Genomic DNA, 15,176 nt, shown 5'->3' on the forward strand with positions numbered 1-15,176 from the left:
CCCCCATCGTGCCCGGTCCTGGCCGGTGCCTGCCGCGGGCAGGGATGGGCGAAGAGCATGGATTGCGGCTGGGGACACGCTGAACTGTTTCCCTTAGCAGCATGTCCCCTGCCCTCGCCCGCAGCTCTCAGCTCTGTGCCGGACAGGGGCGGGTGCCGAGGGCTGGCACTGCCCAAATGCCCAGTGCAGGGGCTTGGGACAGCTCGGGGGCTCCGCTCCATCCACCTGCCCGGGGCGGGACCGTCCCCCCGGCCTGGCCAGCGCAGCCCCGGGTCTGGGTACATTTTTCAGCCTGTCACTGAAACACTGCAGAGAGAAGTTCTGGGGTAGGGAGGAAGGGGAGGGTTTTCCTGCCCAGTTGTCAGTGGGAATTTGCTCAGGTAGGAATTATCAGCTGGAATAGGGAGCAGAAATATATATCAGTAGGATGTGCCCTCTTCATCCTGCACAACATCCTCCCCTCCTGGAGACAGACTCTTTTTATTACAGCTTTTTCTACATAAATATAAAAAAGCAGCACTGTAATGAAGCAAACATCTGTTCCACCCTGGTGCTGGACCCAAATCCAGCAGACAAAGGCATCCCCATGATGTTCTGAGGGAGGGGCTGTGTTGCTCCTCAGACCTCTTGGGCTTTTCAGTTAATTTTCTTGCGCTTCCGCTGTCCTGCTGGTGCCTTCTGCATGGGCAAGGGCAGGGACAGAGTGCCCAGCTTGTGGTTCTGGTCCTTCTCCAGCCCCAGCCCCCCTTTGGCCTTGGATATCTTCAGCCGCAGGGCCTTGGCGATGTCCAGGATCCTGGAAAACAATGGAGAAACACTATCAGTGGGGCTGCTGAACCTCCTGTGCCATGACACCGCATGGATCCGTGGCCTCCTGCCCTAATCCGAGGAGCAGCCAGCAGCTGACACCTGCTGGGAAATGCAGGTCTTGCACCTACAGACACCACCTGGGGAAAACTAAATCCCAACCCAGATGCCAGGGTAGTTTCAGGGCTCTCCCAGGGTCTCCCTGTAGGAGGATCCCAGCAGGTGTGAACACACAGGATGGCTCACCTGCTCTCCTGCAGCTTCATGTCATTCTGCAGGATGGTGAGGTCCGTCTGGAAGTTGTTGATGTGCAGAGCCAAGAGAATGACGTAGGCAGTGATTTTAGCCTTCATGGATGCAGAGACTAAATTCTGGACGCTGTGTGGCGAAAGAGAGAACTTGTGAGATGTGGAGTGTATGGGAGCTCCTGATGGCGTGTCTGTGGCCACTCAAGCTGAGCTCTGCCCTATCTGTGCCTCAGGAGCCTCATACAGTGTCCCTTACCTGCCGTTGTTGTAGGTCAGTGAGGTGAAATTCTTCATGAGTTTTCTGCTGATGATGTGTGGGCACTCGGGACCCATTGGATCTAGACCAGAGAGGGGCTTGGCAAAAGGATGAGGAACACACACCCACCCATCACAGCAGCACATGTATCACCCTGACACTTATAATGGAATATCACAGAATATCCCATGTGGGAAGGGACACACAAGGATACTTGAATCCAACCCCAAGAATCCCACCATTTATCACCTCTTCCCAGGAACACAGAGACCCTAAAAGAAGCCTGCGCCTTTGGCTTCTAGGTTTCATAATTCTTCAGGTCTGAGAGGCTCCTGACAGTTTTTATTTTCTTCGTAAAAGGGATCTCCCACTTCTACACTAGACAATTTAAAATACACACACACTTAAGTGTGTATTTCTTTTGCCACAAAATACTAATAAAGCTGAGACCACATTTACAAGTCCCTATTACCACCAAGACTAGTCATTCCCACATCCTCCTCAGCAGTCCTACAGGTGACTCCTGTGTCCCCAGGAACACAGGAGGATACTACAACCAGGCTTGCCACTTCCTCCTCCATCAGCCCTGCCAGGGACTGACAAGGACATTCAAATACACAAGTTCTATGGAAGAGTGACAAGCCTGAAAAATCTCAACCAAAGTGTTTTGTGTCGTGCTGTTTCAAAAGCAGGACCCTGAGGACAGAAGAGATCCCCATGCTCAGCTGACAAGCAAGGGATGCCAAAGACATTCCCAAAAGCACATCTTCATGAGCCGAAAACTCTCTTACGCTTCTTCTTGATCACTTTCAGGTGGCTGAACTTAATGAGGGTGTCCAGGAACCAGAGGCATCGGGCTTTGCGGTCTCTGCTCTTCTCATCAGCAGGCAGGAATTTCAGCTCCTCCAAAACAAAGGAGCAGTGGCTGCAGGAGAGGGAGGGGGAGTTCAGCTCCACAAAGAGCACTTCGCTGCTGTGCACATAACTATCCCCCACGTTCCCCAAGGCAGGTGTTGCTCAGCCATGCCTGGATCACATGTTCCCCTCTGCCCCAGGGCAGCTCTCGTGCCCCCAGTCAGGACATGGCCCTCAGCAGCAGCATTACCTCCTCTCCTCTGCCTTCTTGGCGATGTCCTCCGCGGTGGCGCTGGCCAGGGCAGCTGCTGGCACCCGCAGCGCCTCGTACTCGGTGGGGGACAGGACTGGCAGGGCTTTAAGGAAAAGAACAGGCCTGGGCTCTCCCTTCCAGGGACAGCAGCCTCTAACAGACTGTGGCACAACCCAAGTCACTTCTGCATGGCCAGCCTCACCACTATTCCCAGTGGAACTGCTGCCAACAGGGAGAGAATACTGCTCAACACAGAACTACCCTGCTCCCAGCTTTTGGGTTGTGAGAGGTGAAGGCTGGGCTCGCTCCCAGATGGGCACATCGAGGTTTACAGACATGGAAAACCCCTGTGACCAGGAAAAGATACTGTCCTCGAACTTGTACACGTGCTCTGGCCTGTCGGCATCCTCATGGCACGGCGGGAGGAAGGCAGAGATGGTCTGCACGTCATCCTGGGCCACATCCTGCATCAGAGCTTGGGAGGGAAGCAGGAGGGGAGTGTTTGGACTGTGCAAAGCAAAATGCAGAGAACAGGAACATAACCCAAATCCTCCCTTTAGATGCAAGTCTACTCAATAGTCTCTTGGGTCAACACCAGTTTAGTCACAGCTGGAGCTTTAAACATTTAAAACTTCTACCAAGAACCTTCTGCTCCTCAAAATTTAGAAAAACCATTCCGGACTAGAGAAACATTTAGGAAAGAAGGGCACCAAGATGTCTGGCTGCTGCTTGATGGGCAGAGCACAGTTTTGGCACCCTGGGTTCCAGCGAACACCTACTTGGCACAAAGCAGCTCTGGGACCACTGTTGATATCCACCCCAGAACAAAAGGGATGAAAGCTACTGGGTTCTACATTCAACAGACACCTCTCTTGTGCATGCCAATGACACTCAGGATCCCAGAAGTGCTCTGGAGGGCTTCTGTCCGCCCTCCTGCTCAGCATAGGGGCGTCCACAGCACAAAGTCAGGGCAGCCACAGCTCTGTCCTGCCACAGCCTGGAAACCCCCCGAGATGGTGACCCTGCACCATGCTGTGACCTGTCCCAAGGGCGCAACAGTCTTTGAGGTAAGTCTGTGCCATTTTCCACAGCCATGCCACTGAGTTCAGACCAAGGTCACTGGCTTTATCCCAGTGAATACATATCCAGGCACTCCGACAAGAGCTCCCAATAACGGGCAGGATGAACACTGAGGTCACAGGGCCTTTCCCTCATTCAGGCAACTCCCACACCAAGATTAGCAGGAGCAAAAGGAAGCCGTTCCCTCGTGTGCCTTTCTCAGCTGTTAGACCAGCTGCTTCTTCAGTCACTCCCCACTTGGCAAGGACAGATAGGAAAACGCCCTTCAGGCTGCCATCCTTAAACCCCGAGACAGAATCCTCTCACCTGTCACTCCCTTTGCATCTATAATGTTTGCTGCTGCTTTTGTCACAGCTGTGCTCACAATGTCGTTGCCCACAGCGTTCATGCGCCGAGAGCTCAGCGCTCGCTTCTGCTTGCTGGTGCCAAAGGCCTCGATGCACAAATCCACCTGTGCAGGAGAGACACACATTAAAGCACCCTGTGCATCCAAACCCCATCATTCATTCTACAGCCACATCCTCTAATAAAACTTCAAACACTTCACAGGGCAAAACCTGCGTGTGGAGGTGCTGGTCTGCGAGGGGCAGGAAGTTCCTGGGATGGCAATCCTGCCTAAAATAGCCACGAAAATACTGCCAAGTCAGGCACTACCTGTACTGCCTCCAGGGCACAGTGACAGTGCTGCACCTGCAAAGGTTTACCCTGCAGGACACCAAACACCCCAGCCTCAAACAAGCATCACCTGCCCCTGTTGGACAGATACTCACAGCAGAATGTGACATAGGGTTTCAACTTTACCTTCTCCCTGTAGGATTTTTTCTGATAATCCTTTGTGTCATCAGGTATCAAGTTATCTATAAAAGAACAGAAGTTAGTCTGCTTGGATGGCAGCAACCAGGACAGGAATGCTTTAAGTGTGACTGACAGACTTGGCACATCACATCAGGATCAATTCCACAGGGCTTGGCCACTTAAAGAACACATCAAATATGAGAACCTAGAACAAAAAAAGAGCTTTTGCTATAAAGCCTATGGGTGCAATGGAGTGTGGCCAATTGGGTGTGGCCAAACCCAGGTCCTCCTTCACAGAGTGAAAATCAGCTCTGAAAGACCTGATCCTTTGGGTTACCCTCCTGGGTCCCGTAACAAAAACTAGTTCTGCTGAAGACAATCTGTTTTATTTTTCAGGGATCCAGTCCTCCCTCAGCAGAGCACACCCAGATAAAACTGCACTTGGGCAGCGACACTCTGACTCCCACCTTCACACTCCCTGCTTAACCTCCACTCTGGTCCCACTGTGCTTCCCTCTCCCGCTGTTCCTCACAGCATGCAGGAGTGAAGGAATCCTCCTTCCTCCATGCTGAGGAAACAAGGCAGGAATAAGGAGGACAGAGCAGCTGAGAGCTGGAGGCACATACAGGCCTGGCACAGACTGGGCCAACACCCAGCACCTCCCACCTGAGAGCAGAGGCTGCATGTTGAACATCTCGGCGTTGTAGACCTCCATCTGCCCAGAGTCCTTGTCCAACACACCTACAAAGTACCTGGGGAGAACAGGGGCAAGTGATTGGTGGGACACAGAAATGATTTAAACTACGTGGTCTTCCCACTCCTGCCACTTTTCCTGCCTTGCATATTCGGAATGTCATGATAAACCAAGTTACCTCCAAGGCACGTGTACATACGAAAACATAACATCTCACTGCTCTAAGTAAATATAGAAGTCTTAAGGCAACTAAACTAGGTGAAATGTAGGTCCCATCACAGCTCTGAGCCAGGCCCAGGGAAGGTACTAGAAGTTCTGTGTCTGAGCAGCCCTTCTCTACTCTCAGCTCCTTCTTCCATACCTGCACAGGGAGTTGCACCTCATGACCCCGCTGCCGAAATTGTGCCCCACGTAGCAAAGCCGCTCTGTCTCCGAGACCTGGGAAACCAGGGAGAACTCCTTGAACACAGGGCTGTTGTGGACCTTCCCTGCCTCTGCCTTGGTGCCACCAAGCTCTGAACTCCCAGGAATCATAACTTAAAACCCAGACTGTACCAACATGGCGAGCATGTACAACACCTCACTGTGATCTAGCCTTAATAATTCACATTAAAACGTGGTTTTCAATGACCCACTAAAGCTCCAGAGCTACTGAGCCCCTGTAATTTACCAACTGAAATCCAGAGCCGGCACAGGAGTGGCTCAGCCACCTAAATCTGTTTCCAATGCATTATGAGAATGTGTTGGTGTCTCTGGTCTGCTGCAGTGAATTTCCCCCAAGGACATTTATTCCTCGAGGGAAGCAGCTGTAAAGCTTAACAGCAGCAGCAGAAAGCACCTTCTGACTGTACCCTTGTTTTTCTCTCCACTGAGAGACCTTCTCATAATGTAATTTAGCCAGACAAAGACAGCTTTGGTGAAGATTTCCCTGTGTGAACAGAACACAACAGATTCCGTGACCTTTGGCAGGTCCCTGGTCCCTGCTCTGCCTTCCCAACCCCGCAGCTCCACCATCCACATCAGAGCCAAAACCCCCTCCAAGCCCCAGGGAGCTCCTGGCAGCTGCAAAACATCTCTGTGGTACAGGCTGGGCTGAACTCTGAGAGGTTTTTAAAGAAATCTGCTGCAAAGCTCAGCACAGACTTTCACAGAATCGTGAACTGGTTTAGGGTGGAAGGGACCTTAAAGCCCATCCAGTCCCATCCCCTCACATGGGCAGGGACACCTTCCACTATTCCAGGTTGCTCCAAGCCCCATCCAACCTGGCCTTGCACACTTCCAGGGATGGGACAGCCACAGCTTCTCTAGGCAACCTGTGCCAGGGTCTCCCCACCTGCAGGAGCTGCCTCGACCACGGCCCTAAGGGCAAAAGAGGGTCAAAGCCCTCCAGTGCAGGACTCGCCCGCGGTGGGATCGGCACTGGAATTCCAGATGCAGCTCGTGCCGTGACCTACAGCGGCCCCGCGTGTGGCCGTTGCCCGACTATGGCTGTGACCTGGTTATCACCTTATCGTACATTGCTATCACAGCATTCTTGCAACGAGCGTGGGTAGTGCCTTCCCAAATCTTCGTTCGCGAAGCCTAGCCATGAAGGAATGAAGGAATCATAGCATCTCGGGATGAAGGCGATCTGCCTGCCCGGAGCCGTCCCCGCCCTTCCTAGGGCGGGCCCTTACCAGGATCCTGCGGTGCCTCTTTCGGGGATGGGCCGTGTCCCGGCTGCGGTACACGGTGAAGCGCAGGGACTCGGGGCTCCGCAGCCTCCCGTTGGCGAACCGCACTGTGGGACAGGGACAGGGAGCCCGTGAGTCCCGGGAAGGGCCAGGGCCCGCCTCGCGCCCCCAGCCCAGCCCGGCCCCGCTCACCGAGCGCCGCCGGCCGCTCCGCCTCGAGGTCCCCGCGGTAGCGCCAGGTGGCGGCGGCCATGGCGAGGGCCGTGAGAGCTGAAACAACACCCAAACTCCGCGCCGCCACCCCCTCCGGCAGCGCCAATAAGCCCATCCCCGATTGGGCGGGGCGGGACGCGGCTGCCACTTATAAATAACGAGGCCATCGGTTGGCTGTGGGTTGGGTGCGTGCGGTCGGCGGCCGGCGGCCGGAAGTGACGCCATCGGGCGGCGCGGCGGGCGGGGACGGAGCGGCGGGAGCGGGGCCGGGCCGATCCCGATCCCCATCCCCATCCCGAACCCATCCCCACGCGGCCCTTCCCGCGCGGCCCTTCCCACACGGACACCACAGGTGATCGGGAAGGGCGAGGGAGAGGAGGGCGGCGGTGACGTAGGAACTGGTGACCCCCCGGTCGGGGTGGGACCGGGGCTCTCCAAGCTCCCCTTTATGTCCCGTGAGCGGCACAAAGCGGAGTCTCTGGGTGTGTTTTTGCCGGTGCTGATGCAGCGCTGGGATGCAGGTGCTGCCCTGAGAGGGACACAGAACTTGTATGTTCCAGGTGAGGCACAAAAGGAAAAAAAAGGGGAGTGAAGGGGAGGAAAGGGCGCTGCCTTCAGGAGAGCAGGAGCAGCTCTTGTTATCTTGTTATCTTATTAGCAGTCATTGGACGTTCTGGAGCTTTCAGAGGCTTTAAATCAGGTAATTTCCGAGCCGTGTGTTTTGGGTGGTAACTGGTGAATGATCTCCGTGTCCTGACTCTGTCCGAGGACACACGGTGGGATTGTTGGAGTGTCTGTGCAGGGCCAGGAGTTGGGCTCCATGATCCTGCGGGGCCTTTCCAGCTCAGGATATTCAGTGATCCCACAAGGTTTTCCTCTTCCCTGCTCCCCCATCGCCCGGAGGAGGAGAAGGAGAAGGAGGAGGGTGAGTGGATCGTTGCACTCTGGGGTTAAAAGCCAGGACTGAGAAGGGAACATGGCCGGGTTGGGTCACAGTGAGGGGCAGCACAGATGTGTGACACGGGAGTGCCACAGTGTCTGTGCCCCCTGAAAGGAGGCACCCGGGGCTGGGAGGAGCGTTGTTTTTGGGGTGTGTGTGTTTGACCTCCCCGCAGTGGGTCAGGGCTGCAGTGTAATCATCTGTGCCAGTCATGTATTTCCAGGGAATGGAAACCCGGTGAGGAAGTTGTGGCCATTAAACATAGTAGAAATTGTACTGATAAAACCTGAATTCCTGTGGAAAAATCTGCAGTGCGCTTCTTCTCCTACATGATTGCGTCACTATCTGTCCCTTGCCTTATAGGGGATTTTGGGTCGTTTAGGAGAATAAAGGAATTAGCCGTGACTCTGTGAGCTGTTTCAGAATATAGTTCCAGACACCAACTTCAACAAGAAATGTGGGAATCCAGTGCCTGTAGTTCTTTGACACAGGCCCTAGTCCAGGGACAGGCAGGATGATGGTTTTCCAGTCAGGATTTTGTAGATGCTTTTTCATTGCTTGCCCTTAAACTTTTCTTGGCTCTGACCATTTGTATTTATAGTAAAACTACTTTTAGCTCAACAGTTTGGTGTGTTGTCTGTTCACTTGTAGTCCTTTGTTTGGCTGTAGAACTGGGCAGTTCCCTCTCCTGTGGGAACGAGATCTCTGCATCATCCTGGAGTCTGTGTGTGTTTGTTCTGGCTCGAGAGCTCCAGCCTTTCTGTGTAGTGAGAGTTAAATACCAAGCCAAATCCATGTTCCTGGAAGCAAAACTGGAGTTTGTCTTGTTTCAGGCGCACAAAGGATGCGATCACTTTTGGTGCCTGTAAGCAAGACTCCCTTGGAATTCTGAAATCCCAAATGATCAGTCAAAACAATGACTCTTCCCTGCTTCCTCTGTTCTAAATGTGTGTTGCTGCCTGGGCAGAAGTGCTTGGACGATCCCTGTAACCCACATTCCTTCCTGGGGTCCAGCTTCATTCCTTTTGCTCTGTTTGAAAATATTGTCTTATTTTTACTCCTGAACACACACTGGCAGTGAAAGATAAATGAATTCACGTATGATTTATGTTCCTGTTTCTTATTTAGAAAAGCAGCAAACACATGTGTGCTTGAGGATGGACTTTCTGAATTGGCAGACTTGCATTTGATCCCTCCTCAAAAGCAAAATTCTGTCTATGTGACCTTTTATTTCAGCTGCTTTATGGTCTCCATTTGTCTAATGGTGCTGTGGTGTTGCTGTTGGAAGATAAATGTGAGCACAGGAATGTGTGTGTTTGCCTTGGTCATGCAGCCTTTCTGCTCCCCAAATCTTACACTTCAATTTTTTTCATGAGAAAGAGTAGAGATATTGCCGAAAGTCACCTCTTCAGTCTTAAGATGAGTTTGGTAAGACACGACTTCTGTTCTATTAATGGACAACCAAGAAAAAGCCACCCCTCAGTCTGTCTGGTTGTCTCATTGAGCAGCACGTTGTTTTATCAAAAACTTCCTATCACTTCCCTCTCAGCCATGTGAGGTGAGGATTAAAGTCCAGGAGTTTCTGTGGGAGGTCACTTAATTGTGTGAGCAGTTTATTTGCGATCAGATCTTTTTACAAACCAGGGTTAAATGTTTTACTAGTGAGTTGTTTTAGTTTGGACAGATGCTGACAGGGACGAGATGATCTGTGTTGTTTGGTTTGCAGCGCTGTGACATGGCTGGCGCTGAGGTCAGCTCTGTGGCAGAACCTGGATTTCCTTCCTTCTCCTCCTCCTTTTGCTCCTTCTTCTCCAGACTGCCAGCTTTGATCCTGTAACTGTGTGGTGTGGCAAATTCAGATCAGTTACTGTTTGTCTGTCTTTCAGCTGTCATCTTTCCTCTTTAAACCCAGGTTCGCTGCAGCCTGACTGTGACCTTCAACCATGAAATCACAGACTGGTTTTGGTTAAAAGGGACCTTAAAGTCTGTCTCTGTCCCGTTATCCCGGGTTGCTCCAAGCAACCTGTCCAACCTGGCCTCAAACACTTCAGGGATAGGGCAGTCACAGCTTCTGTGGGCAACCTATGCCAGGGCCTCACCACCCTCACAGGGAAGAATTTCTTCCTAATATCTAATCTAAGCCTACTCTCTTTCAATTTGATCCCATTCCACCTTGTCCTGTAAGTCCAGGCCCTTGTAAATAGTCTTGACCCATCTCTCTTGTAGTCCCCTTCAGCTACTGGAAGGCCCATTTCGGTCATCCTGAAGCTTTTCTTCTCCAGGCTGAACAATTCCAATTCACTCAGCCTTTCCTCGCAAGAGAGTTACTCCATTCCACTGATCAACTTGGTGGCCTATATAATGGTTTCTTCTGTTTTGTAGGATCATGGATTTTCCAGGACACTTTGAGCAAGTCTTCCAGCAGCTCAATTACCAGAGGCTCCATGGCCAGCTCTGTGACTGCGTCATTGTGGTGGGGAACAGGCACTTCAAAGCCCACCGCTCCGTGCTTGCCGCGTGCAGCACCCACTTCCGAGCGCTGTTCACGGTGGCTGAGGGGGACCAGACCATGAACATGATCCAGCTGGACAGCGAGGTGGTGACGGCCGAGGCCTTCGCCGCGCTCATCGACATGATGTACACGTCCACGCTCATGCTTGGGGAGAGCAACGTGATGGACGTGCTGCTGGCCGCGTCCCACCTGCACCTCAACTCCGTGGTGAAGGCCTGCAAGCACTACCTGACCACGCGGACGCTGCCGCTGTCGCCGCCGAGCGAGCGCGCGCAGGAGCAGAGCGCGCGCCTGCAGCGCTCCTTCATGCTGCAGCAGCTGGGGCTCAGCATCGTCAGCTCCGCGCTGGGCTCCTCGCAGGGCACCGAGGAGCCGCCCGGCTCCGTGCGGAGCGGCCTGGAGCAGCGTGCCGCCTTCCCCATGCGCCGCCTGCACAAGCGCAAGCCGCCCTCTGAGGAGCGCGCCCGGCAGCGCATCCGGCCCGCTGTGGACGAGCCCGGGGCCGACGTGGCCGCAGAGGGCGGGCAGCCCGTCCACTCGCGCGAGGATTTCTTCTCTCCGGACTCGCTGAAGATCGTGGACAACTCCAAGGCTGACGCCGTTGCTGATAACCAGGAGGACAACACGATCATGTTTGACCAGTCTTTCGGTGCTCAGGAGGATGCTCAAGTGCCCAGCCAGTCGGACAACGGTGGGGCAAACATTTCCCAGATGTCCATGGCGTCCCAGGCCACACAAGTGGAGACCAGCTTTGACCAGGAGGCTGCTGCTGAAAAGAGCAACTTTCCGTGTGAGAATCCGGAGGTCAGCCTGAACGAGAAGGAGCACATGAGGGTGGTGGTGAAGTCTGAGCCCCTGAGCTCCCCAGAGCCCCAGGATGAGGTGAGCGACGTCACCTCCCAGGCAGAGGGCAGTGAGTCCGTGGAGGTGGAAGGAGGAGTGGTGAGTGCAGAGAAAATCGAGCTGAGTCCTGAGAGCAGCGACCGCAGCTTCTCTGACCCACAGTCCAGCACTGACAGGGTGGGAGACATCCACATCATGGAGGTGTCCAACAACCTGGAACACAAGTCGTCTTTCAGCATTTCAAATTTTCTGAATAAAAGCAGAGGCAGTGGCTTTGGAGCCAGCCAAAACAGTGACGACAACATTCCCAACACCACCAGTGACTGCAGGATGGACAGCGACACCTCTTACCTGATGAGCCCGGAGTCGGGGCCTGCTGGTGGCCACTCGTCCGCCACCGTCTCCCATGTGGAGAACCCATTTAGCGAGCCCGCGGACTCCCACTTTGTGAGGCCCATGCAGGATGTGATGGGTCTGCCCTGTGTGCAGACCTCTGGGTACCGGGCAGCAGAGCAGTTCGGCATGGACTTCCCACGCTCAGGCCTGGGCTTGCACTCGCTGTCCCGGGCCATGATGGGCTCGGTGAGAGGCGGAGCCGGTGGCTTTCCTGGCTACCGCCGCATCGCCCCCAAAATGCCAGTGGTGACCTCTGTGCGGGGCTCCCAGCTGCAGGAGAGCTCGTCCGGGTCCCAGCTGCTGATGAATGGGAGCACGTCCTTCGAGAGCGGGCACCTGTCGCAGCCCGGCCCCCCGCAGCTCACCAGGGCGTCCGCGGACGTGCTGTCCAAGTGCAAGAAGGCGCTGTCAGAGCACAACGTGCTGGTGGTGGAGGGCGCGCGCAAGTACGCCTGCAAGATCTGCTGCAAGACCTTTCTGACGCTCACGGACTGCAAGAAACACATCCGCGTGCACACGGGGGAGAAGCCCTATGCCTGCCTCAAGTGCGGGAAGCGCTTCAGCCAGTCCAGCCACCTCTACAAACACTCCAAGACCACCTGCCTCAGGTGGCAGAGCAGCAACCTGCCCAGCAGTTTGCTCTAAGGCGCTGCCCCGGGGCCGCTGCGGTGGGGCCGGCGGACGCTGCTGTGCGGTGGTGCCACACACACAGAGCCTCGGCTCTGCCATTGGGGATATCCGGTACCTACCTCGCAGGGTGTCGTGGGCTCAGCCGCCTGCCGGGAGCCGCGCAGCGGGCATGGGGATGTGACCCCCCACAGCGAAGCACCCCCTTTGCAGGGCAGAGGGGTGACAGCGTGGGGACCTCATGAAATAGCACGTTTAGAGAACAAGAAACTGAAGTGCAAATTTCATTTTTTTTGTTGTGGTTTTTTTTTTTTCTCTAAAGCATTTTGTAACAGTGAAAGCATTTAAATAATTATTGTAACATGAATTGCTGCATTATGTGTGGACAGTAGCGCAGACCACTTACCTTTAAAAGAGAAAAACAGCTTTGGCTGCACCTGTCTGACATAATGCTTTCAAATACGCTAATTATAACAATAGTTCTAGGATTATGAATGTATGTTTAGCTGTTTTGTAGTAAAGAACACTGTGTAATCAAGGTGCTTAAATTAAATCCCAGACAAGTAACTTTTGGACTGCCAGGTGTACATATAACTTTAATACAGGAAGATCTGGATGTTTGGCTGACTTTTTTTTTTTTTTCCCGTAGAAACACGTATTAAGTGATAAGTGAAGTACTGTCTCTTGTTTGTGCTATTCCTAGCAGTATTTTAACCAGTTCGTATCTCCTGTGTTACAATTCTATATAGGCAGGAGTCTGAACAGAGCTTGTCTTTGTTGTTTTGAAGGAGGGAGGTAATTTGTGATGGCTCTTTTTGCCGTGTAAGAGAGTCTCCCTCTGTTTCTAGATGCCAGCAGTCCATCTGGTCCCCATTACTGTGTGAGCATGTTGTCCTTTTCTCTTATCTCCAGGCTTTAATTTCCTCCTCTGCACAGTTACTGACTTCCCTTCACAGCTGTGGATTGTTCCTCAGATTGAACTGTCAGGAACAATCCTTGTTTGCCATATCTCATAGAATCACAGAATATCCTGAGCTGGAAGGGACCCATCAGGATCATTGAGTCCAGCTCCTGGCCCTCAATGATCCTGACACCCCAAGAATCCCACCATGTGCCTGAGAGCGTTGTCCAAACATTTCTTGAACTCGGACAGCCTTGTGGGGCTGTGCCCACTGCCCTGGGGAGCCTGGTCAGTGCCCAGCCACTCTCTGGGGGAAGAACCTTTTCTTGAGATCCAACCTAACCCTGCCCTGACACAGCTCCTGAGTCCTGTCACTGGTCCTGAGAGTGAACAGATCAGTGCTGCCCCCCTGGGGGATGTTGAAGACCCCATTGAGGTCTCATGTCGGTCTCCTCCAGGCTGAGCAAACCAAGGGCCCTCATCCGTTCCTCATAAGGCTTCCCCTCCGGACTCTTCTACGTCCTCATGGCCTCATTTGGATGCTCTGTAGTGGCTTCATGTTGTTTTTATATTGTGGTGCCCAAACTGCCCCAATGTTGAGGTGAGGCCGCCCCAGGGCAGAGCAGAGCGGGACAATCCCCGCCCTGGCCCGGCCGGCCATGCTGGGCCTGATGCCCCCCGGGACACAGTTGTCCTTCCTGGCTGCCAGGGCACTGCTGACTCATATCTCTCAATAAAATGTCATTGTCAAATCCAGGCCTTCTGCTTAAACTAGTGTCATAAAAGTACTTTTCTACATAAGCTAAAACAACCTAGTGTAAGTTTAATTTTAAAAAATAGCACTGTACCCTTTGGGTAGTGGAAATTTGTCATTCTCCATGTGAGATGTGTAAATCTCATTTTAATTTCCTATTCTTTGATGCCATTGTAACTTAATACTGCCTGCAGGCTCCTTTTTTCCTTGTCACCGGTGCACACAACCTGGTGTTCAGCATCTTTAGCTATTTAAACAAACTTTTGGAGCACTTCTGCTGATGATAAATGCTACTCAGCTGTGCAGAAGCTGGATCAGGACAGAGACAGAGGATTCCCTGCAGCTGTCAGTGTGTCATTTGCACTTGAGCATCTGAAGTAAACAGGAACGTGGAAACACAGGGGATGGTTGGATTAATTCCTTTAAAATGTTGAGGCTTTGCTATAGGGTTTACTTAATGGTCGTATTTCTGGCTCTTGATTTTTTTTTTTTAAGCATTAAAAAAATGCAGTTTTTTAAAGCATTGGGATACGCTGTGTATTGTTTGATAATAATCTGAGTATCGGGGACTAACAGCATTAAGCTGCATAAACACTCACCCAAGCGTCAATAAAATGCAGTATTTTGTACTTTAATATTTTCTTGTGTTGCTTGCATTTCTGCTGTTTTCATTCTTAAAAACAAGGTGTGGGTTTTTTTGGCGTCACATCCAAATTTCTTGAATTCTTGTGCTGCATAGGAATAAGGCATCTGTGTGACCAAGGTGACTAATTAAGAACTAATATAAGCAGATAAACACTTGACTTATGAACTGTTTTTATAAAAATTTTAATGTGGAATGACAGTGCAGGAGGACTTCTTTCTCTGAGAAAAAGTTTGACTTGGAGTGTTTTTGGAAGCAGAAGCTTTAAATTTCATTGTCCATTGACACCCTGTGCCTGTGGAGAGGCCTGGAGCTTATGGCTGCTGAGCTGCTTCCCGAGTCTTCCCAAATGAAGCAATAAATTCCTGGGAATGGCATGAATAAATACCTGGGACCTGAGCTGTCTCCCTCTCTACGTGAAGGGTGTCTCACCTTACAGCCTGGAGAGCTTATTGCCCCAAATTCCGCTCAGAATTGAACTTTACGCAGTGGGGTCTTGTGTGGAGGGTTCAGTGTGTCAGTGTTCTGAAACACCCTGAAATAAACCCTGCATTTTTGTGCTTCTGTGTCTGACTGGATTCACTGGTTTGTTGCTCTTCACACTGGCCTATACAGAAATACTCATGGTTGTAAAAGTGATTGTAAAAGCCTGTACTTGATAATAATTTTGTCCCTGGTAGAGTTCT

The 15,176-nt window shown here is 52.4% G+C and overlaps 2 protein-coding genes across 5 annotated transcripts; one reads left to right on the forward strand and one right to left on the reverse strand.

Moving 5' to 3' along the window:
• Window positions 1–440: 440 nt before the first annotated feature.
• POLR1E (RNA polymerase I subunit E) lies at window positions 441–6,987 on the reverse strand. Of its 2 annotated transcripts, XM_032676482.1 has the most exons (13): window positions 6,854–6,987; window positions 6,665–6,768; window positions 6,495–6,569; window positions 5,350–5,426; window positions 4,961–5,046; window positions 4,301–4,356; window positions 3,806–3,950; window positions 2,787–2,894; window positions 2,417–2,513; window positions 2,103–2,236; window positions 1,312–1,393; window positions 1,054–1,185; window positions 441–796 (listed from the first exon to the last, which is right to left on the reverse strand). In XM_032676482.1, the coding sequence occupies exons 1-13, from the start codon at window positions 6,912–6,914 to the stop codon at window positions 637–639; spliced, it is 1,317 nt and encodes a 438-aa protein (XP_032532373.1). In that variant the 5' UTR covers window positions 6,915–6,987; the 3' UTR covers window positions 441–636. The 2 variants fall into 2 exon arrangements, with proteins under 2 accessions (XP_032532373.1, XP_032532374.1); XM_032676483.1 differs by lacking the exon at window positions 6,495–6,569.
• A 124-nt stretch (window positions 6,988–7,111) lies between these two features.
• On the forward strand, window positions 7,112–12,947 carry ZBTB5 (zinc finger and BTB domain containing 5). Of its 3 annotated transcripts, none has more exons than XM_032676022.1 (2): window positions 7,112–7,434; window positions 10,197–12,947. In XM_032676022.1, exon 2 carries the CDS (start codon window positions 10,201–10,203, stop codon window positions 12,208–12,210), a length of 2,010 nt encoding a protein of 669 aa, XP_032531913.1. In that variant the 5' UTR covers window positions 7,112–7,434; window positions 10,197–10,200; the 3' UTR covers window positions 12,211–12,947. The 3 variants fall into 3 exon arrangements, with proteins under 3 accessions (XP_032531913.1, XP_032531912.1, XP_032531914.1); XM_032676021.1 differs by having other exon boundaries at window positions 7,114–7,226; XM_032676023.1 differs by having other exon boundaries at window positions 7,114–7,222.
• Window positions 12,948–15,176: the final 2,229 nt, after the last annotated feature.

Source organism: Chiroxiphia lanceolata, chromosome Z (assembly GCF_009829145.1).
Source record: "Chiroxiphia lanceolata isolate bChiLan1 chromosome Z, bChiLan1.pri, whole genome shotgun sequence".
Classification (NCBI taxonomy): domain Eukaryota; kingdom Metazoa; phylum Chordata; class Aves; order Passeriformes; family Pipridae; genus Chiroxiphia; species Chiroxiphia lanceolata.

Bases quoted from the DNA above. Each gene is read 5' to 3' on its own strand.
- POLR1E (XM_032676482.1), bottom strand. From the start codon at position 6,914: ATGGCCGCCGCCACCTGGCGCTACCGCGGGGACCTCGAGGCGGAGCGG. The intron at 4,357-4,960 runs GTGGGAGGTGCT...GTTCTTTTATAG, and splicing joins CATGCAGCCTCTGCTCTCAG to ATAACTTGATACCTGATGAC. The intron at 2,237-2,416 runs GTAATGCTGCTG...CCTCTCCTGCAG, and splicing joins AAGAAGGCAGAGGAGAGGAG to CCACTGCTCCTTTGTTTTGG.
- ZBTB5 (XM_032676022.1), top strand. From the start codon at position 10,201: ATGGATTTTCCAGGACACTTTGAGCAAGTCTTCCAGCAGCTCAATTAC.